At 41.7% G+C, this 23,570-nt stretch overlaps 1 protein-coding gene across 1 annotated transcript in view; it reads left to right on the top strand.

Moving 5' to 3' along the window:
* The first annotated feature begins 6,361 nt into the window (after positions 1-6,361).
* Positions 6,362-23,570, top strand: part of megf11 (multiple EGF-like-domains 11) — a 60,916-nt gene continuing 43,707 nt past the window's right edge. The window contains exons 1-4 of the mRNA XM_030765761.1: positions 6,362-6,477; positions 7,487-7,588; positions 8,168-8,268; positions 15,941-16,033. Coding sequence (XP_030621621.1) covers positions 6,362-6,477; positions 7,487-7,588; positions 8,168-8,268; positions 15,941-16,033 — 412 coding nt within the window. The remainder of the gene's footprint in view (positions 6,478-7,486; positions 7,589-8,167; positions 8,269-15,940; positions 16,034-23,570) is intronic.

The raw sequence follows: 23,570 nt of genomic DNA, 5'->3' as shown, positions 1-23,570 counted from the left end.
CTCGCCTGTTTGTTTTGTGTTTGTTTGCCCTCCAGAGGAATCATGTTCAAACATTTGATAATGCCGTTGTGAAATAGTTATGGATTTGTGTGATTATGTGTAGTAGTTCTTCAGCAGAGGACAGTAATGGAAACCTGTCAAGAGTTGAGTATATAGAAGCACACGCATGCACACACACATACAAAGACACACACACACACACGCATGCACATTCGCACAGAGTCAGAGAGGAGGGGAGGGGAGGGCTTGGCTGTAATAATTTAACAGTTCATTGAGTTTTTTAATGAAGCGTGGCTCCTAATGAGACAAGACTTTGGAGGCCCAGGGGACATGAACATCAGGGTCAGTCAGTGGACACTGCATGTTCAGGTCAGTCTGCTTTAGATTTGTCCAGGTCCAGTGTACCAGCCTGCTACATTTGTTGTTTTGGTAATATGTACAAACATGAGGTATCATTTGGTTTCCAATGATGGCTTTGTTGAGATATCACGGTTTTATGTAGTTCCAGTAGAAGAAAGTCAAGACAACCAACAGTAAAGATATTCCCACAGATGCATTTGTTTAAAAGCAGTTATGCTGAAGTTGTACTAGTTTGTTCACTCACAGTGAATATCTAAAATGTTATCAATTAAAAGAAGCGTCTAATTGGAACTTTGAAACAGACTTGGCAAGTAACAGCTGCCCTTCTTCGCCAAAGTGCATTTTCAATAGTTCCCAACTGAGTAGAGTTCAATCCAAAGTCACGAAGAATAATTTCCATTTCAGATGGACATAATTATACATAAATAGACTGCAACCACCCGTAAATCAAGCCATAATGAATATCCACGTGCGACTGAAACAAAACATGAAAAGCGACAGGAGCTCCTGAAGGGGTGGGATGGTGGAGAATTGTGAGAGTTACTGCCATGCTGAATGCTAACGGGCAAAAAAAAAAGAAAGAAAGAAAAAACCTCGAGCATCAGTCATAGAGAACCGCAGATGTGACTGGCTCTGGGGATTGCCTGCTTAATTACATTGGGTTCTAATAAGTCACACATTGAAGGCGCGCGCCTTAAATCACACAAACATCTCCTCGGGTTGATTAGAAAATCAGACGGAGGGTTTTTTTCCCTCCCACTCGTGAGGATGGGCAGGTGACCGCTATCAGGCCTTGCAAGACAGTAGAAATCAGAAGTCACTGATAGAGAGGTTAACATCACCTGAGCTTGACACAGTTTCCCCTTTTTTATTTTTTTTGTTCTTTTGTGGTATTACAAAGGGGACTTGGTCCATGTGTTTTTGTCTGCTTCAGGGCCAGGACTATTGTCAGCTCATCAACCCCCACCCCCAGCCCGTCCCTCCAACCCCAGAGGAGAACTGCGTCCGAAAAGAAGCCATCCCACGTGTAACGGAAATTAAAGTGGCTGGAAAGTTTGAGGACGGGGATTGTGGGTTTGTTGAAATGGACCTTTTGTACTTGACTCCTTTGTGTGAAGCAAAGATCAGTGAATTCCAAGGAAAATAAGGGACAAAACAAAACAAAAAACAAGACAGAACAATGAAAAAAAAAGCAGAAAACAACTTACAGTTACGGTGAATGCTAGTCTGGGGATAGACAGAGACACAGTGCTGCTTCCAACACAATCACTGGTATATTGATCCTATTTTTGTGTTATTGTTCTGTGTTTACGGACATTGCGCTGGTAATGAGTAATGAAAGGAAGATGGCTCCGACTAGCTCAAACTCTGCCAAAGGTGAAGAGCTTTCTCTGCACTCAATTCATTCCTCTCAATATCCTATAAAATCCGGGTGCCAGATTACATGCAGGTAAAGCAGACAGTAATGCGTTTTGGCATTTCAATATCACCATGGTGCCTGTCTTTCATTAAAAAAAACAAACAAACAAACAACAGAAAAACAAAGGGAAACTCAGAAAAAAACAGAACAGATGAAAAGTGCAATTTATGTTTCTTGAATCTTTTAGCGAGAAAAAAGTGTGGTTGATAATTTGTAGGTCTTAGGTACCTCGCAAGGGCAACACAATTTGAAAAAAATAAATGAATGCAAACCCCCCCCCCAAAATGTTACATCTAAACTTAATGATACAAAGCTCCAAGATCATATTTAATTAGCTGAAAGTAACACACAGATTTCATTGTGATCTTCAGTAGTTAATTGTGAAAGAGTTCGTTATTGTTTGAGAGTGAACTAACAGTATGTATGAGTATTGTACATCTCTTTGGTGAGTGTTTCCTCCTTTCATATGAAAATTCTATACGCTGTTCAGTCCATCTCCTGCCTTTTTATTCAGTTAATATTCAATTATGCAGTTCATTGTGCCCTTTCACCGTCTGTCAGTGTTTCTCTGCATTCTCAGCATTGGAGGGACTCTTCAGCATAATGTATTTTTCAGTTTAATCTATTCATTTCCTAACCGAGGGCTGTTTGTAACGGGACGGCGACATAACACATGGCACAGTTATTCCCACATTTTAACACACGACTCATAGTAAACCCTCTGAATGCTGACTGATTTCTCTGCTGTTTAAAGAAAGTGTTAAAACACAAAAGAGGTTTTTTTTGTTTGTTTGTTTGTTTTATTTAATATGAAAACTGTAACGCTGAAGGCCTGAGGTATCTCCTCCTGTGTGTGTCTGGCATAGTTTAGAGCTTTGCAGCAGCAGTACTGGCTGAAAAATTAAAAAAAAGAATCTAAACGAATCAGATGTTAAGCCCTTTTTTTCAAACACCAGATGTTTTCAGACACTTTTTGGCAGTAGAATGTGTGGGGCGTAAATGAGAGAGAAAGAGTGAGAGATGATGATGATGATGATGATGATTTCAACCCAGACATGCAGGATGTAGTGGTGATACATGTGGGCTCTCAAACTCCTCAGTGCAAACAGATATAGAAAGAGAAAGGGAGACAGAGAGAGAGCGAGAGAGAGAGAGACGCACACACACACACAGAGAGTATGAGTGAGAGAGAGAGTATGAGGTTGTTCAAAGACATAAAGATGGCTTGTCCCCTTTAGCCACCTTCTAGCTTATTCTCCTGTTTTCTCTCAGCTCTCTGTGTCTGTCCTCTCCTCAGGCACCTAAAACCGAAAAGTGCTTTTTGCATCTGAAGGAGGAGGTTAATGAATTATTTATCTCATCGACGGAGAGGAAAATGACCGCCGTCTTTGTTTACGACTTTGTTTTTCTCTTCTTCTTTTATTTTGCTCTCTTGTCCTCACATTAAACGAGGAGCATAGGCAGGGCCACGGAGCTGACCTTTGCCCTGAGGGTTGGAATGAAGAGCCTCCCTGTAATAGCATACAAAACATCACACCCGCTGGTTAGACTAACAACATTAACACAGCTCTACTTATCAGTGTTTCACTGAGGCGCATGAATAACTTATTTTTCATGTTGTTGTTGAGAAATCTCTCCTGGGGGAGGGTACTTGAGCTACTTAAGGTAATGTAGGGTTTTTGGCCCCCGTGTGTTTTCAGGGCTCAAACATCTCAGCGTCTGATCTCCCCTCTGAGCAGCAGAACGCATCTCAAATTTGATTTGAGGGATTTAGCATCCGTTGGGAGACATACACCTTAGGTCCACAGAGTCTCTTCCTTGGTTTCTCTTGAGTCGCTTTCTCTCTCTTTTTCTATAAGCCCCTTCTAAACACACTATTACCTCTGTTTTCTCCTTCTCTCCTCTCTGTCCTTCACTTTCTCTCTCTGCCCTTCTCTCTCTCTCTCTCTCTCTCTTTCTCTCTCTCTGTAAGCCTCTTAACTGACTATTACCTTTGTTTCTCTCTGTTTTCCCTCTAGCTCCAGGGCCCATCAGTGTTCTGAGAGAGTGGAGAGTGAATCAGTTTGTCAGGCTCTGAGTGTGCGTCTGCTTCAGGTGAGCAGGGAGACACCTCCACTCCGACAGGCAGAAGCCCCCCGAGACAGCCGGCTGTGATCTGAGGTGAGTCGGTCTGAATTACAGCCATCCACAAGACTCAGCCCCCCTCCCCCCCCGATCTTCTCTTAATCACCATTATCCTTATGAGATAAATCTACCCTTCAATCCTTTTTTTTTTTTTTTTTTTTTTTTTTTAAGGAAAGAAAGAAAAATCAGCCTTCATTAGAATCTAGCACACTTCAAGGGCCAGCTCACTGTAATTTGGTGTCAGAGGCTTCATTACTGGTCTCTACTTAAGCAATAAGAATAGAACAATATGTCACGCACACATGAATCAGAGACCTCTGTCTACAGGGATAACTGGAAACTTCAAATGCCTTCTGATTAAAGGCTAACCATTCTCATGTTCAAATAAATAATCCATAATACATGGGCTTTTCATTTAAATGGAAATTGATGGTGAGAGATTGATTGTCTCTCTCTTTTTTTTCATACATTCTTTTTTTGAAGCATAAGGTTTTGTTGTCATTTTTTTAAGCTATAGCCTCATTTCCCATAAATCACAGGTAGGGTTTTTTTTTTTTTTTTACTTTTTATGGTTTACAGGCAGGAATCATCAAAAACTTTCTTCAACAACAACAGCAACAACAAAAAAAACTCTCAGGCTTCATAAATGCAAACATTCAAGTGCCCAGGGCTGTGACAACAGTGGTTCATTAGGGTAGGGACACGTTTTATTCACATGGTATCAGGGCTGTCTCCCTATCCTTTTCACAAGAACTTGTGCGATATGAAAGAAAGGAATTCACTGTTGGTGAGCTGTGGGGTACTGGTGCTGAGTTTTTGTCCTGTTCTGGAGATGAGTGTGACTTTAACCTCTGCTTTGCGAGATGAAGTGGTACTTAAGGAATGTGGGGGTTCTATTGATTTTCTCTCTGACTCACCAATGAACTACATTCACCTTTCAGCGCTAAGGGATTAGCTCAGTGTGTGGTAGGGACATTACAGGACATTCAAAGACCTGTAAGACATGCAACCTCTTAAGAAGCCCCCCCCCCCCCCCCGCCACACGCACACACACACACACACAACACACATCCTTTCTGTGACGTGTGATGTTGTATTAGGTTGTGAAAAAGGAAGATTAAGTTTTTGAATTTGATGGAGGCTATTTACATGTTAAGTAGACCTTATGTGAAGGACAGCGCTGGGCAAAGTGCAGCTCACTCTACCCACCTTGACGAGATGGATTGGATTTATTTGATAAATTATAAGTTCAACAAACCATAAAAAACGTCAACAACATAATAATTGTCAGGATAACACAATGAAGTCACATGACTGAGTCCCATTACGGTCCTTAATCATTAAGCAGACATGCAGGATGGACAGGTTTACGGATACACTCAGTAACTCACATTAATATAGTCGCACATTCATAAAAATATTAATTTTGCACTTGTTTATATGAAGTGTATAACTCAGAAATAACAAATTTTAATGCATTTTTCCTAAAAACCTGTGGAATTATTGTGCCCTTTTACATGCTTCTTACTGTGCTGATGCTGTTTCACACCTCTCATGTTACTTGCCGTCTGGTCATGCTTTCCAAATGTTATTAATATGTTAACATGACTCCTGCATGCAAATAAGAAGGAAGACTTTTCAACTGAAACTCGACTGTGTGACAAAGTAGATGTATTATATTTTATTTGCAGCACTAAATGAGAAAGAGGTAAGGTAAACGTTATACTCTATATGTGTAGTGGAGTCTTCTTCATTTTTGTGTCTATGTGTTTGAAGCAGAAAGAGAGAGAGAGAGGAACACTTCATTGGAGGCATGTAGGGGAAGACATAGATCATAAATATTTTGAGAGGTCTTAGGTTATGGTGTTGGTATTTGGCAAGCTGAAAGACTTCAGTGAATCAAGGCCGTAATGTAGTTCAGTGCTGCCATACAGAGGGAGTATGCCGTCTGCCTGTCACTCACGCTCACCCTTTTGTAGTGGCAATTTGTAGAGGTGAATTTAAACATGACTTACATCTGTCACTGTCATGGATGTTTATCACGCGCGTGTCACCCTTAGCTGTCATGCATCCGGTGAAATATTCAGACAATTTAAACAGATTGGTGTCCTGGGTGGTCCGCTGCACCCTTCTGTCACTGTCATTTCCAACATGCTTCCTGCACACGCTGCTTCTCTCTTTCCATCTCTCTCTCTCTCGCACTCATACACGCGCACACACACACACACACACACACACGTTCACATTCTTCATACACACACGTTCACATTTTAGTACTGTGATTATAAAAAACAAAGTTTAAATAACATGCCTGTGATTCAAGTTATTATTTCTGGCCTATTGTTTAGCAGATGAACAAAGACACATTCTCTGTTTGCTACCTATCACACTGCTTACCTCTTACCACAACCCCCCCCCCCCGCTTTCCTCTGCCTCTCTTTTTCCCTTGGCCAGGACATGGGGCCTGTGTTGGTGCACCCATTAGCCCTGCCTGTGCTGACTCTTCTGGGGCTCGTTATCAGAGCGGGGAGCCTCAACCCGGATGACCCCAACGTCTGCAGTCACTGGGAGAGGTGAGCAGTCAAAACTCAACTTAACCTCCCGTTTAACCAGTGCATGGAACATATGGTGTTCCAACCTCACAGGACAGAGTGGACTAGCATTATTCACAGCAGTAAGAGCCAACTCATTTTGTTTCCCCGTGCGTTTAACTGTCCCCGGACGGTGGAAGGAGAGCGGGGAAAGAGAAGAGGAAAGTAGTCAGGGATAAGAAGAGGATGATAGGCTGCTAAAAATGAAACAGACGACAGATTGATCAGCGCACTTTCATCCCCAATCAGTCTCGACAGCCATATTGCCTGAATAATTATTAGTTCTGCTGGATGATGTCAGTTATGAAAAATAATCAGGAGTAATTGCCTCTGCAGACAGGGAGGAGAAAAAGCTACACAGATATATGGGTTTAGGCAGTGCTTTACGTCTGCAGGGATATTTTTGGATGTTCAGTGTCACTTTGTTGGCTGGATCTTTATCCGTGAAAGAAAAAAAACTTGTCTGACTTTGTCAGAAATGGTTGTATGATAATAGACAATGAGAGCAGGGCAGACTTTGAGTGGATATTAGTTTATGCTCTGATGAGACAGCATTTCTCACACGTTTGCCCGTTTTCAGTTTTCGCCGGCTTTTGTAATGTAAAGCAAATGTAATGCTTGTCTGTTAATGAACACTTGAGAGTCGTTGGGTGAGTTAATTTAAGATTGAGGCATTACTGAAGATTAACAATGAAATCTTTATAGATCTATGAATCATTTAAATCATACAATTTAATTATGCCTGAGCATTAATAGGACAATGTGTGCTTACCACCCATCAAACAGAAGCAGATTCTTTCAGCTATAATTCAGTTTTAGATGAGTCTGAAACTGCTATTATTTTCTCTCAATTTTAACATAATTTAACACAAAATATATCAGGTCATATCAGTTCAAGTGCACCTAAAACATCTCATTCATTACTGCCTCTAAAATGTCTCATTCATTTTCTCTCTCTCTCTCTCTTTCTCTCTCTCTCTCTCTCTCAAAGCTACGCCGTGACTGTTCAGGAATCCTACGCTCATGCCTTCGATCAGATTTATTATACCAGATGCACAGACATCCTCAACTGGTTCAAGTGCACGAGACACAGGTGAGCACCTCCTAACCTTTGACCTCACCTCACTGTACGGCCGCCCATCACCGTGGCAACCGGCAGCCCCGCCCCACGTGCCAGGTTCCTCTGCCGGAAGTGAAGCGTGCAGGGTTGCGTGTGCCAGTGTTTTTATTGGTCTATGTTAATGCGTCTCACGATGCCGCTGGAGAGGCGGTCAGAGCCGAGGTAGAAAAAGCCCTTTTGACTGCCATCAGTTTTAATTGCCGCATTAAAGTCTTTATCATCTCAACGCCTCAGCTAAAAGCTCAGCATGACGTTGAGTCATTGCCCTGAAATACTGCTACGAGACCTAAATGTCCTTCGTAACATTCAGAAAACTTTTCTATATTCACTCTTTTGAGTTTGTTTTGTTTTACAACCCATCCCATCCAGTTTAGGAACAAGTAACTGTTTCCAGGGGGTTTGCAGAGTGGAGCAGGTCTGAGCAGACAGGTTAATGACGGACAGGTGTAAGCCGCTCTGTCCACAGTTAGAGGAAGTCACAGTGGGTTTGACCTCCTTACTGATTTTTCTCTGTGTGTGTGTGTGTGTGTATTTGTGTTTCCATTTCCACAGAATTAGCTATAAGACTGCTTATCGGCGGGGCGTTAGGACCATGTACCGCCGTCGGTCCCAGTGCTGCCCGGGTTACTTTGAGAGCGGAGACTTGTGTGTCCGTGAGTGTCTTCTCTTCTTGACTTAATCATTTCTCTGTTAAATCAACATGCCACGGTTTCTCTTTTATGAGTTTAATAAAAGCTCTTCTTCTTCTTGTGCCTTCAACTGTCCTGCATATTCAATTTGAAAACATTCTTCAAGCCTGCTGCTATCTTTAAGCACAGATCACCTGCACAGTTGTTCTTTCATTGTAATTCATTTAACTTTTTTTCAAGTCTTAAAAATTCATATTACAACATCTGTAGTAAAAACCAACTCCATTTATTTCTTTCTTTGAATGTAACAGTTGATATGCTAATACACTAAGAAAGCACTACCTTGTCTTCCTCTGAGAAATAGAATGATAATGATTTAAAGGAGACTGTGTTATAAAGCTAAGTTTTAGAGACACTTTCTTTATGCACTGGTCATGATTGTATACTGAAACAAACAAACAAAAGAAAATCAATTGTGTTTTATAATTACAATCACTTCAGACTCTACCTGTCTGGAACACAGCCCAACAGTTTTCTGTATGTGACAAGATCGTTTCTCAGTTATTTGCTGTTATCATTAATGAGAAAGTTCTATCCATCATTTTGGTTTTTTGAAGGTACAGTTGAGCTTGTGTTGTTTGACATCATTGTGAAATATGACAGGGAAAGGACTCTTCAGCATTCTGTCAAGGTGATGAAGTAAATGACTGTTTCGCTAAAGCTCCAGGGAAGGATAAGAATCAACACACGTAGCATAATGCATAATAGGATTTGATGCCTCCACAGCGACTCAACATTATTAACCAGGAGATAGTCTTGAATATCTGATACATATCTCTTTTAATATTCAACGATGATTTTCAGCTCCATGGATAAACCTAAAATGATTGTGTTGTCATGCACTCTCTAAAACGCCTGACGAAACACTCACTGTTACTATGGTCAATTTCACTAACATGCTATCATATGCCCTCTTATGTGGATGAGAGAGTGTGTGTGTGTGTGTGTGTGTGTGTGTATGCATTTTTATTATAGTGGATAGTAATATAATGTAGTATTTGTGTGGTTCAAAATCACTGCAAGGTGTTTTGATGTGAAAATATTCCACCCTTTCATTTTGGCCAGAGCACAGATCCTTAAAGCTAATAACCTCCCTGTCTGTTGTTTTCTGCAAGTGCGCTGTAATCGAACTACTGTAACAATGAGGGAAATTAACAGCCTGCATGGGACCTGGTTACAGACTTCCAGAAGTTCACAGCTGCTGTAAAACTACTTTGTGGCCCAATAACGAGGGGGGGAAAAAAAGACAATCAGCCATGGTTGCGGTGTCTGACCAATATGCTGATCATAAACGTGCAGTATGATTATATATGGGAACATTAATTCTTGTTGATTTTTTCCGTTCATTTTCACTACATCAAAGTGAATTTCACGCGTTGTGGTGGAACAAAGGGTGGTGATGGCAGGTTCACGACTGTTTACGCCAAGACCAAACTCAACTTTGAAAGCATTCCATAATTTCTGTATTTTTTGCTGAGAACAATAGCTTTACAGCACAGCAGAACAATATGCCATCTTTCTCCTGATACATGAATTGACTTCCAAATATCATAACATTTGAAAAGAAATGGGTTCCCTGTGATAACCCCTGGCAGTGAATTATGCATGCGAGGTTCAGTCAAGAGAAGAAAAACCTGCTGTCTGTTCTAGATAAAATGATCTTGTGTGTGTGTGTGTCTGTGTGAGTGTGTGTGTGCGTGTCCTTTTTTTTTCCTTTTTGTTCTGATCGTCTGGAATGAAAGTCTAGTGTGCGTCTGTAGCCCCGGGGCACAGCTGGGCGTGGGATTACAGCAGCTGGGATTGGGATCGGTTTTTGACGTTGTCCATGAGTCTTTGAGGGAGCGGAGCAGAGACGTTAAGGGGATGATACTGATCAATACTATTTTAGTTACCAAAACAATAGCAGCCAGAGATTCGTGTCAGCAGTGAGGGAGACGAGCTGTGTCTGAGGAGCAAGGGCAAACGCATAAAGCAGTTCACCCTGATGTTCCCTCTAAACATGTTCAATTTATTACCCAACTGATTCTTTAGTGCTCTAAAACTAGGGCTCCAGTTGGGCAACAAACCAAATGAACAGGTTTTTGGGCCCCAAGCTTTCGTCGCTGCTTTTTTATGACTTCACATGACATAACAAGCCTGTTTTGACTTCTTTAGCACTCTGTTAAGCAGGATAAGTCTTTACGAGCATGTAACATATTTTATCTGAGACGTTTTAATACAATAATACAGTATACATGGTCCTTTATGAAGTGATTTGTGTATTTCAGCTGACTCTGTGTGACTAATCCTGTGGTCACTACAAATTGATGATAAAACCTTATAAGTAAACACAATCACTCATTAAAATCTCACAATGCCTCATGAACTCTTCTTACTGCAGTCATGATACTGTTGCTAATTCCAAATTGTAAAACAGCACAGTTTGTTTTGTGTCCGATGAAAAGAAAGTAGAGAGAAGAGGGATATAAAAAAATAGGTGTGGAGATGGGTCAGGGAAGGAGGGAGGTCTCCTGTCTTTCTTTCTGCTGTCTTTGCACGGCTCTCCTGCTAATCCCAGATCTTTGCCCGGCAGGATTAAGGGATTTGTACCTCCAGCCATGTTCTGCTCACTGGGACAAGAGGAGGAATTAGGGACATTTTCATTACCTATATGTTGATCTTTGCTTCTTTTCCCACCTTGAAAATTCATGTCCTTCTGTTCACTTTTTATCCCTTTGTAAGTGAGCAGTTTTTTTTTTTACCTCAGTGGGAGAAACCCGGGCCTTTTGTTTGAGATAAAATGTAAACCCCCTCACCCAGGAGACCTCCTGTCCCAACAATCAATCTTTTACTCTCTCTCTCTCTCTCCCTCTCTCTCTCTCTCTCTCTCTCTCACTCGCTCACTCTGTCTGTCTGTCTTTCTCTTGCTGCACTCCCTCTCTTCTGTGGATATGTTTGCGTGTTTCTTGCTGTGTGTGTGTATGTGTGGGTGTACTTGTTTTTTGCTCATTTAGGAGGTCATTTTACCAAAAGCACACTATTGTACTAAGGAAGCCTTGACAAACTGGGGTTAAAATCATAGTCTCCACTGGTAAAAAAGAAACATCATTGGTGCTTTTTTTGGACAGACATATTTTTATTGATTAAACTACGAGTGAGACAGTGTTTTTTGCTTAGGATTGGGGTTAGGGTCAGAGTAAAGCTTAAGTTGTTATTCTTCATTTTTGTTGCAATGGATGAAGTCAGTGTAGGGACCCCAGAAACTAGCAAGGTTTGATTTGTTTGTGTGTGTGTGTGTGTGTGTGTGTGTGTGTACATATGTGTTTTTGTGTGTGTTGTGTGTGTGTTTCGACCACACTTGTGAATAACATGATTTCACAGAAATGTGAACCTGCTTTGTAGTGTTAGTTCATGAAAATCAGATGGGTGTTAGCCAGCTAACTAACATATCCTGCCTGTAATGTGCTGAGCTGAGTCTCCCAGTCTCCATTGATTACTGTTGCACTTTTCATGTGGCGGAGTACGTGCGCCCCATTTAAGAGGGAGAATTACCCTGAGATATTTAAATAAACGTTTGAAGTGTGTAAAACAGATTTTGGATTTGATTTTTGTTATTGATGAGATGAGAAGATGAGATCTGTCTGCTTTTGAAAATGTTCCTCATTTTCAACCCCCTTTTTCTGCCCCTGTGCAGCTTCAAACACAAGCCATCGATGATGAATAGAAACAGGCGTAATATTTCATATTGAGAAAGGTGTAGTTGAAGCACCTGGATCCAGTGTTGAGTGCTGAAAGAAATCAACCAGAACCAGAAACTCAGTTTGACGGAGTTTATTGCAAATGTGATAGAGAGAGAGAAAGCAAGAGTCAGCGCTCATTTGTTGCTTGAAACAAAGAACAGACAAAACAACCTGTATTTTATACCATCCAGAATACTGAACACATACCAACACCAATGTTGTTACGTCCTTGGTATGGTGCAGTGCTCAGTAAAAGAGATTTTTCTTAATGGAATTTCATCAGTTGTTTCTAAACACACACTGCTTATGAGATTCTCAACCGTGACTGAATGAGCTTCAGGTTGACCTTCAATGCCCACACTCAGATTCATTAAGGGCTCAACGCCCTCGCCACCATTAGACAACAAACAGCAAAAACCGGGTATTTCCACCGCATTATCTACAAATGTTTTGTGCTATGTGTTTGTTATGTAGTATAGGTGCCTCTTTTGTGTCTGTTTTTTTTAGCTGTTGAACATTAGTGATGTATGTAACACTAATATTAAGGTGCCCTAAATACAGTCTTTTGAGTTGTTCTGTGTTTGGAGCACATGGGGAAAGGTTTTCTTTTCTCTGTACTCTCTGTACTCATCAGAGGAAAGGATGTGATTTGGGAGACAGGGACACACTGACTGTTTTACTCTTCTGTTCAGTGGAAGCGATTTCGTCTATTAGCACTGCCTGACAATCATCAATTAACTCTATTGTTACATGGTCTGATAATGCCGCAGAACAATGAGTCAGATTAGCGTCTTATCAAGATGAAAGGCTCAATTTTCTATCTGAATCTATGCGCTCTCTTCTCCAGAGAGAAGATTTAGTGAGTTTTAATTAAAATCCGAGCCCTATTTAGCTTAAGTATGATTTAACCCCCCAAAAAACAGGCCGAATTTCTGGTGATGGTAGACTTTCATTCTTCTGCCCAAGCCTCGGTTAGTTCAAACGATGGGATGCGTTTAGCCTCTCCCTCGTCCAGCTTACCCGAAAATCGCTGATTGTAACAAAAAAATAAATCATCTCATCATGGCGTCATTGGATTTTTTTTCCCCCTTTCCTCATCTTTGAGAACTCCACATAGGTTCATTGATTTAAAGCAGTCAATTTGACATCCACGTCAGCACAAACTGCTAAAGGATTTTTTCAATAGGAAAGAGAACAGCACGGCTCAATACCTTAGGTTCCCAATGCGGGGAGAAAATCCGAACTTGAATTATTTGCTGGGAGACTGTGGCTAGGCATTTCTGTGAGATTAGCCCTGTCCGTTGGGTGTTTGGGATTCTCTGCTCTCCCTGTCCCCCCCGCCGTTAGTCGCGCCTGCTACTGTAGGCCAATCGAAGCCTGATTGAGTAATAATCCATAACATGGCCGGGAATAAGCCCAGAACCTGCTGCTTACACTGCCTGCTGAAGCCAGTTGGAAAGATTGCCAACTATTCTCTCTCTCTCTCTCTCTCTCTCTCTCTCTCCTGCCACCTCTCTCTCACACACTCAAGTATAAACACACACACTAATGTACATTTGAAACAAGGTTTTCAGGTGTCTTTCACATAAAAGTTATTTTTGTGTAAGTGGGTACATGTTTGACTCATTTTCTCAGTCTTGTTTGTGTTCCGTGTTTTTTGATTTTTTTCTTTCTTGTTTTTTTGAAATCGTGGTTGAGCAGGGGGAGTCCTGAGCTGCACCATTACAGTTAGCGACACATTAGAATCATCACATTGTCCTGTCGGATTATCCTTCGGACTTAGAATATTTTCAGACCGGCTTTCTGCTGAACACAGGAGGTTGTAGATTAATAGACACTGTTTCCAGTATGTCATTTACAGAATTCCCTAATCCCTCTCAGTTATGCTCCGCATTGTCTGCTGTCACACTGAAACTTTCTATAGCCTATGTATCAATGAAAAGCTTGTTGAAAAGGAAGATTATCTTATATTATATAAGTGAAAGTCATTGTTTTTGTATTTGGAAATGTTTGGAAATGTCCTGACCTGCTCTCCAGGAGTTGGCATTTAAGATCTGTGTTATGCTTTCGCCTCTTATGAACGTGACTGTACTTAAAACACAGGTACTTGCTGAGTGACTGTTACGGGGTGTGGAGCACGGTGTGAAAGGAGGATGAGCAGCAATGAGAAACGATGCCCCATGATAAATAGGAGTGACCGTGTACTGGTGCTATTTATCACACTGTTTATTTATGACTCCCCAAAGCAAGCATGATGATTATATCTAATTGTGGCTCAAAGATAGCATTTGGTCTGTGTCCCACACACAAACACACACACACACACACACACACACACACACACACACACACACACATACACACACACATATAATAGCACCTGATATATACATTTATATTACATATATATATATATATATATATATATGTCACACACACACACACACACACACACACACACACACGTGACACCAGTTCGTCAACCTCAAACAGACAAAGTAATTTACCATCATCAGAATCGCTTTTGTGGACTTATTTAATGATTTCTCAAGTATGTTCCATCAAAAAAATACTACTGAAGTTGTGATTTGTACTTTGAGTGAAACAACAACTGCACTAACACACTTTCAAAGTCAAAGATAAAGACAAGGAACAGTGTTTGTGATATATATATATATTTTTTTTTTATCCTGGTCCTGTCGCGCTGAAAGCTCCTTAAAGTGCAGCTCCCCCTCCTCCTAGACTTTTAGAGAGTCACCGCTGATTTCAATCAGAAGGGATTGTTCCAGGTGCCTGGGGGCTGACTGCTTCCTGCCTTAGATAAGAGCTTGTCTACTCCAGTCCCGCTGGCCAGGTGACCTTGTCTGCCTCAGCAATATTCATGCTAAATATCTTGTGGGGTTTTTTATATATACATAGTTATACATTTTATCCAGTGTCCAGCAAAATTTTTATGTTATTCCAAGAGAAAAAAAATTGGCACTGTGGCCAAAAAATGAAAAAAAAAAAAACCAAACTGTGTGTAGGTCACTTTATTACCATCTGGAATCAAAATCTCTCACCGAACAGCACAGTTGGTCAGGAATACTAATGTTATTCCCAATCAATCAGATGCCGTGTTGCTCAATAGGGATGATCAAGAAAACTGCACACTTAGTAAACACAGTGGAGGCCCAGCCACGCCGCATTAAAGCCCCACAATGGCAGAGTGCAGTTTGGTCAAATTTGCCAGGATTTACGGCTCGTTTCTCCGAGGCTCTGTCTGCTGACGTCCGCTCGTTTTTCACAGGATCTCGACCCGTGTGATAAACTGAGATGTTGACTGAGGACTCAATCTGGTAGCCAATCGTTTTAGAGCTTAGTGCATTGGCCCAGAGGCGTGTTTAATAGACGTGCTACGGTAAAGACTTCGCTCTCCATGTAACACGAGACACACAGATGACAAGTTGGGTACTGCAGATGTCCAGTCAAGCCATAATCTTTCATATCAACTATAGGGCATGTGTTGGATGCTGAATAAGTTTATTGGTTTACTCTGACATGGTGTATTTTGTATGCGTGCTCTTGTGAATCAGACTCCAGATTTGTTTTTCTCTTTTGTGGCTTCTCTCTGTCTGTCTGTCTGTCTGTCTGTCTGTCTGTCTATCTGTCTATCTATCTATCTATCTATCTATCTATCTATCTATCTATCTATCTATCTATCTATCTATCTATCTATCTATCTATCTATGTGTATCCTTCTCTCAGCTTGTGACATTTAATATTTTTAATGTTCTCTAATTGTGTGTATTGTTAAATGAAAATGATAGTGATGTGCATAATTATCTCATCACTCTCCTTCTCTCTCTCTCTCTCTCGCTCTCTCTCTCTGTCACTCTCTCTCTGTCACTCTCTCTCTCTTTCTCTCTCTCTCATAGCGCTGTGTACAGAGGAATGTGCTCATGGCCGCTGTGTGTCTCCTGATACATGTCAGTGTGAGCCAGGCTGGGGAGGTCTAGACTGTTCCAGTGGTGAGTCCTTTCTCTCTCTTTCTCTCTCTCTCTCTCATTAAGTGTGAGAGCTCACTGAAGTTCATTAAGACGGTCTGACTCAGTGCTATTCTTGTCCCAGTCCCCAGTGCTCATTTACCCTGCTGTGAGTCTCCATTAATTGGTAAACAGCACATTAAGCGTTTTACATGTTTGGGTCCTGGCTGTTACTCACCCTGCGATGTTGTTCAATCATTACAGCCACCTGTTAGAAAACTCATCCAGAAAAAACAAACCATAAAATGCATTCAGCTCATTAACAACATCACAGGATGCAAAAAAAGAAAAACATTTGTATATTCATAAAACCAACAGGTAGGATTCTGTTTTTATTTTATTTCGTCTTGTGTCTGTCTCCTTCCTTGGTGTTTGGGGGCTCCTTACTAGTGTGGTTTTGGGCTGTTGGAGGGCAACGAGGACCTGACGGTTGGTGTCCATGTCAGGGAAAGTTAGAAAAAGACCTCCTGTACCCCCCACTGGTCCCCGCACGCACAACCAATGTCTCTAGAGCTCTGTTTAGTGGTGTTTATTGCGATTAGACTGGTACCTGTGACAAGGCCAGTGGGGAAAATCAATGTGCCGCTGAAACAAACAAACAACCACTCTCCATATCCTGGAGTGAATGTCTGGAAATGGGGGAGCTTCTGGGGAGGCCCAGAGTATTGGTTCTCCAGTCAGCTAAACACCGAAGATATAGAGACTGCACAGGGGGAGAGAGAGAGAGAGAGAGAGAGAGAGAGAGAGAGAGAGAGAGAGAGAGAGAGAGAGAGATGGGTCGAGTATTGACTGTGTTTAATATTTATGGGCGAAAGGCACATGAGGAAAAGCAAAGTGTCCTTCCTCCAGGTCGCAGCCCGGGCACTGAACCTCATGACCCTGTCTGGTCATAGTCAATGCATACAAATGTCTATTATCAAGTTTACACAATACAAAAACAAATGCGCTGAGAGACACACACACACACACATACACACACTCATACACGCGTACACAAACACACACACACACACACACATACACACACACTCATACACGCGTACACAAACACACACACACACACACACACACACACAGACACACAGACACACACACACACACACACTCTTTGTTTTCCCTGGCATGCAGAATCAGATGATCTATAGCACTTTCCCTTGCACAAAACAACACTGACGGTGATTTGTTTTCTGATTTGTTTTTGACCCAGTTTCTTAAACCTGTCAGTTTCACATCTGAATGGCTTTGTTTTGGATCGCTTACAGACTTGACTAGACCTATTTACCTGTGAGTAATGGAAAGGAAAGACACAGAAACCTCTGTGTCGTTTGGATCTATGGGCGTTTTCATTAACGGAAGAGCCATTCCATGATTAGCCGACGTGTGTAAATCAACCTTGCCTCGTGGCAGTAGGCATAGTTTCTAAAGAAATGCTATGGAAGCTAACGACCACTCTAAATGCTTTTCCCATGCCTTTTACTCCCTGGCTTTTCACTGTGCCTGTGCTGTCCTGGAATGGGACTTCTAGCCGTGTTGTGTCTGCCCCACTGCGACTGTCCATTCTTAGGGTGCCCCCCAGCATGTGTGTGTGTTCGGGGCAGCCCTCAGGTGTGGCGCATCGCTAATCCCTCTTATTAAAACCAACCTGATGATTGAGACAGAAACGTTATTCATAACTTTTTTTCTATTTCCATACTGGGCGCAGTGCCAGGTTTTTTTTTTCATTTATGAGCTTTCATCTGTAGAAATGAGAAATGGGTGCCAATTTTTAAATTAAATCTGCCCCCTTTTTCTGCTTCATGTATAAATGGTGCATTGTGGGTTATTCTTTTCTCTCTCTCTCTGTCATTGTAAATATTGCTTTCTGCCTCATGTGGAGTGGGTTAATGGGGTTATTTAGTGGTCTGCTGAGTGTATGTGGAGGTTAAGTTGGTCTTGTCATTGTATTTTGGACCCTGTTTCCCAGCAGAAACAAATGGCCATTGGCAGCCCAACACTATCTGGATTCTGTTTCATAAAACCTATTGTTTTTTGTGAGTTGAGGTATTGGTCAGGTTTTTGAGTGGTGTCTGGTCCCCCTGGTTAGGTGCATTGTGTGTATTGCTGAATGGAGCGGGTGTATGGTCGTAAATGGAGATGCTGATCAGGCTGTGAATGGCAGAGCTGCTTTGGGGAGAGCACCACTCTGAAAAGCTGAAGCGACAGCTTGTCGGATGATGGTCTGGAGCTGGATCAAAGGGGAGCGGCAGGCATTTTTTTGGAGCATCACCCACCAGGAGCTTCTTATGTGGGTCAGGTCTGAAAACAGAGAGGCAAGATGAAGGAGTGGAAAAAAAACAAAACAGCGAAAGACAGAAAGAAAGTGATAAAGTGTCAGCGGGAGATGGCGACTTGGTGAGGGGAGCGTTCTTGCTTTCTTTCTCCCGCTGGGAGAGTACATCTGCCATTGCCTGAAGGCACTGGAGCTCTTGAATCTGTAGGATGAGAAACCCAAGGAGACTAGATGTGATCTCTGACCTGGTGGAAAGCCTTGGGTGCTAGCAGTCATCCAAGGTGATAGCTACCAAAAAAACGTTCTTCATCCAGTGTTGACCTGGACTGGCCGCTCGACTCATTATGCCTCTGTTCGGCTCACACTCAAGACAAGATCTAGTTTGGCTTCCCCTTTTTAGAGATTTTTTTTTTTCAACGCTGCTTTGGCAACAGTTTTTGATTCTATTTGATAATTTGTTCAAAGCTACAGAATTAGCATTTGACTGTGAGACTAAAGAGAATTCTGAGTTGTTTGAGTTCTCAGAAGAAAGTTTCCAAGGCTGTAAGATTAGAATGTTCTTGTTCCATTTTAGATGTTGAATGACATAAAAGAGTATGCCAGTGGACAACACATTCTGCTTGTTTTGTACAAAACAACAAATAACAATTATAGGGTTTTTTTGCCTCCACTTACACTACTTAAACCTTCTGGCTTATTTGACAACGTCTGAATAGTATATATCAATTCTACCAAAAGGCCATCATGTATTTTCATATTGTAATAATTGCGTTAAGGATGTCAGATGATAATACTTTAAATTACAATTTAGGCTGTTTGCTTAAAGCCAAAGCTTTGTTAGTTATAACCCTAATCATTTTCCAATAAGACGAGGGTGATAAAAATGGTGTCATATGAAGAGGGTAAAACACGTACACAATTATACGTAGCAGAGTAAAACTAATTTCTCAACCACCAAACAACACCAGAGAAATTCAATACCCTTAGAGATCAAAATGTTGTAAACGTAACAAAGCTTCATATCAGTTCATTTCCAGCATCACCGTACACCCTTGACAAACATACTTTTTCAGTCTTCATTGGCAAAATAAAGTCCCTGTACTTTGTACAAATGCAAAGCACATCAGTAATGCAGTGGGGTTTTCCATTGTCACTCACTAATAATTTCAATTTTCTTGTACAGAAACCAATCAACAGAAGACAGAGACTCTGCCAAAGGTTGAAATTTTGCTTCTTTTTTTTTTTTTCTCAAAGTCACTAATGAAAACATTCTTCGTGATTACATCCGAAACGAAAAAAGTTTAAAAAGTCTAGCGGATGATAAGAAGTGAAGAAAATACTACAATTCAGTGTTTTTGCCAAATGAGGCTAGAGCCTGCTTGTCTGCTTCTCATGTTGAGATCTTCATTAACCAAATGGTCAGACCTGTGTTGTTTCTCCGTGAATGATTGAGTCCGTGAATCCCTCATCCAGATGTAATCTGTAAAATAATGATCTTGACGAGAAAGCGTCCAGGGAAAATTTTTAGTGCTGATAGCCTTCATTAGTTTGGATGGAGGCTGGAGAGGAGCTGAGTAGGCTGGAGGAGATTGGGAGGGGGGAGTAGACCTGGGGGTGTGGGGTGGTGTGGGGGGGCAACTCACCTGCTCCTGAACACCTCATTCATCAGCAAAAGCGTCTCAAACAGATGGTGTCACTGAAGACCTACGCCACGCAGTGTTGTCAAAGTGCCAGGTTGAGACTAGGTTTGAGAGAGTGAAAGATTGGTGAAAAGTTGGACAAAGTGGTGAAATGAGAGAGAGAGAGAGAGAGAGAGAGAGAGAGAGAAGGGGAAAGAACATAAAAACAGATAACCAAATAACAAGTGGAGGACTTCTTCATCTTGTCAAATGCTTTTCAAAAGCAGCTAAATAAATCATTCTCTCACTCCCTTTTCTCTCATCCTTACCTCCTTTTTCTCTCTGTCTCCTTAAATCTGCTATTCAGCTCGCACAGACAGCCTAGCAGGAGGATGCCTCAGCCATCCCTCAGAGGGGCCTTGGGTTTTGGGCGTTTGTCTGCGTGCGCTTGTTTTTGTATATATGTGTAGGTGTGAGAAAAAAGGTGTGTGCATATATTTGTTGTTGCTGTGTGTGTGTGTGTGTGTGTGTGTGTGTGTGTGTGTGTGTGTGTGTGTTTGCGTTTATGTGTATGTGTATGCAGGCACACATACATCTTAAACACACGCCTATGATTCATATAGTGTTCTGTTAAAGAAAAGAGAAACAGTTAGTCCTGGTGCCTTATTGCTCATTATAATTGTGCAGTCCAAACAAACTGACACTTTGTTATATCTGCATACATAAAATCATTTATAATGTGAGAACGCGCAATCAAAACAAGCCTTAATCAGTAGGACACCTCATTAAATAACCACAGGAACATGATTGAAGAGGAGAAGCAGTTTTAAAAATCTTTACTACATGGCTTTCCACAACCAGATCTTTGGTTAAAGTTAAAGCGTCTGGATATGATGGTCAATTCTGGCTGTTTCAGTCTCTCAGATAAATCAAAGCGGCCTGTGAGAGGCGTAACATGTGTGGCGAGAGTGAGCGGGGAACATGCTGCTTTATGGAGCTGGACTCTCTGGGAGGTAGACGGGCCTTTCCGGGTCAGAACAGTGGTGTTTTTAGTCACCCAGTCTATGTTCCCCCTCTGGAGCCTGCTGACACACTGACTGCAGGGCTTTACCGTGACCGCTGAGAGCCAGAGCCCCTGGGGATTGGGGATCGGGGCTTGTGTGCATTTTCCATCCGACCTCACACTGGGGCTGAGATCTGCACTGTTCACAAGAACGAGAGAAGTGTGAAATATGAAAGTGAAAAAGTCGGACACCGCAGTGAAAGGAGTAATAGAGGTGGACAAGCGTTTTATATTCCCAAAATGAAGCAGTATTTTTTTGGTTTTGTGTGCTCATGTGCATTTCTGCATTTGTGTTTTTTTTGTGCGTGTGTGTGTGTGTGTGCGTTTGCGTGTGCGTGGCATGGTATGTATGTGTGTGTTGATTGTCTGTGTGAAGGTTTACGCAATTAACAGGATTCGGTTAAATGCATTCTGACATGTGTAATGACTGGTGGATCATGTGACCAGTACTCATTACACAGACACTCCACCAGTTAAAAACTGATTTCCAGTGTATGGATGAACCCTTAGACAGTACTTAGTGTTTGTTTTTAATATATCAGACACACATTAGAAAAAATAAAGATTTCTTTTAATGAGGATCATTAAATATACCCACTTTGCTCAAACATTTCTTCATGTGTGAACACACTTCATAAATATACAAAATACACACAGACACACACACACACACACTCACATACACACACACACAAATACACACACAATCTATTCCAGCAGGCTCATAACCTTGCCCTACCCATAAGAACTGCAAACAGATTCTCACGTCTAATGTTTTTGCTACACAGTAGATATCAAATAATGCTCATGAGCCCTGTTTTTACCCCCATTAATGCCATAGAAGAGTTTCAAACCCCACGCAGCTGTGTGGTGTAGAATTTCAGTCTGTTTGCATTAAGCATTAAGTGTCTCATCGCCATGCATTTTTTTTTTTTCCTTTTCGCTGAGATAGTCATACAGACTCTAGGATTGATGATGATTGTAATAATGACGGTTGATGGTGATGACAGTGCTGGTGATTAGACAGGTTTTTTTTACCCAGGCCTCTTTCTTGTACTGCTTTTCTTTGCCACCTAGATGTCGTCGTCATTAGTCTGAGATTCCGGAACGTTCTCCTCGGCGGCTCGAGCCTTCTGGATGGCTTGATTTAATAAGGACATTAAAAAAAAGGGCCCTCTTGGTTGTCCCTAAGAGAGAAGGGCTGTAGCATCTGAAAGAGCTGAAATGCTATGATACCAACTCTGTGATAAGGTGCAGGATGAATGCTAATGCAGAAACAGAGGGGCCTTTGCTCTGGTCATTTCACAGTCTATGAGTCACACTTGATTTCGTGGTCCATTTCCATGTTTATGAAGTTTAGCGCTACAGGATTCAATTTATTTCATTGATCATTACGTTTGATGATCTCTTTGCCCATAATCACAAGGGGAAAGGTGCTAATTCGGTGAATCCGGAACTGGAATTGCTGATGGTATTAGAGGTTTGGCCTCTGATGAAGAGAAACTGACCACTGCTGTTTTGGATAGTTTTTTTTTTCTCTTGCAGTCCGTGACTCTACTCTCTGTATTTACTAACCATGTTCGTCTTGCCTTAGTCTTACACAGTGTTCAACACAACTGGGTGCACAACTCTTTTTAGACTTTCCCTTACTTTTTTTGGGGGGGGGGGGTGTACTCCAGAACTGCCCTAGACACCCCCCCCCCCCCCCCCATTGCATTGTCCTTGGGTGAGGATAGTGGGAGAGGTGAAAAAAAATTGGGGGTGTATTAGTAGTCCGCCACAGAACCTTCTCTCCCCGCACACCTGCAATCTCCGATGTTTAACCCTGGACTCCATTTGAGTGTTGCAGTGATTACGGGCCACCCTGGGGGACATTGATTGTCCTGCTCTTCTCAGGCAATCCCCACACAATGCTGACGAATGAACTCATGGCCCTGCCAAGTCCAATTAACTGTCCGTGCCGCATCGACGCGCCCTCTTCGTTTGTGAGGAGAGCAAAGAAAAACAAACTTTTAATCAAATTGTGCTCCGGGGGCCCTGCCGTAAATGCCTGGTTCTTTTCGAAATTCTAGTCTTCTCCTCTTCTGTTGTGGAGCTCTTTTAGAAGGTTGTTGAGATTAAAGATGAGTGATTAACTAGTCTAGTGCCTTTAAAATCAGCTTTACTGCAAACCCTTACTATCATTAAACATGATATAAATACAGATTTACTTTAAAATCGCAGGTAACCATATGTCATTCATTCAAATACAAACATGCCTTTCATATGAACGGGTAATAAATTACAGTCCAACGTACAATATGGAGAACGTATCATATATCATACAGTAAATACAGATTTTGTTTTGTCCTTTAAATTTTAAAAGCTCTAAGATCGATGCAATGTTGTTGGTTTATTCAGTGAGTACCTCAGGATCTCATTCATTGTGTGACCATAGACCTCTGACTGGGCCAGGCCCGTGGTTCGATGGAACTGGCTGTAAGATGGATGCTGTTTGTGTTTTTCTCCGCCATCTTCAAGAACGTGGCCTCGGCTAATTCCCCCAAGGTCAAGATAAACTACTCAACCCCC

The sequence above is a fragment of the Chanos chanos genome, chromosome 2 (assembly GCF_902362185.1).
Source record: "Chanos chanos chromosome 2, fChaCha1.1, whole genome shotgun sequence".
Taxonomy (NCBI): Eukaryota; Metazoa; Chordata; class Actinopteri; order Gonorynchiformes; family Chanidae; genus Chanos; species Chanos chanos.
Note: the sequence above shows the minus strand (reverse complement) of the source record. Positions and strands in the feature narration are given on the sequence as shown.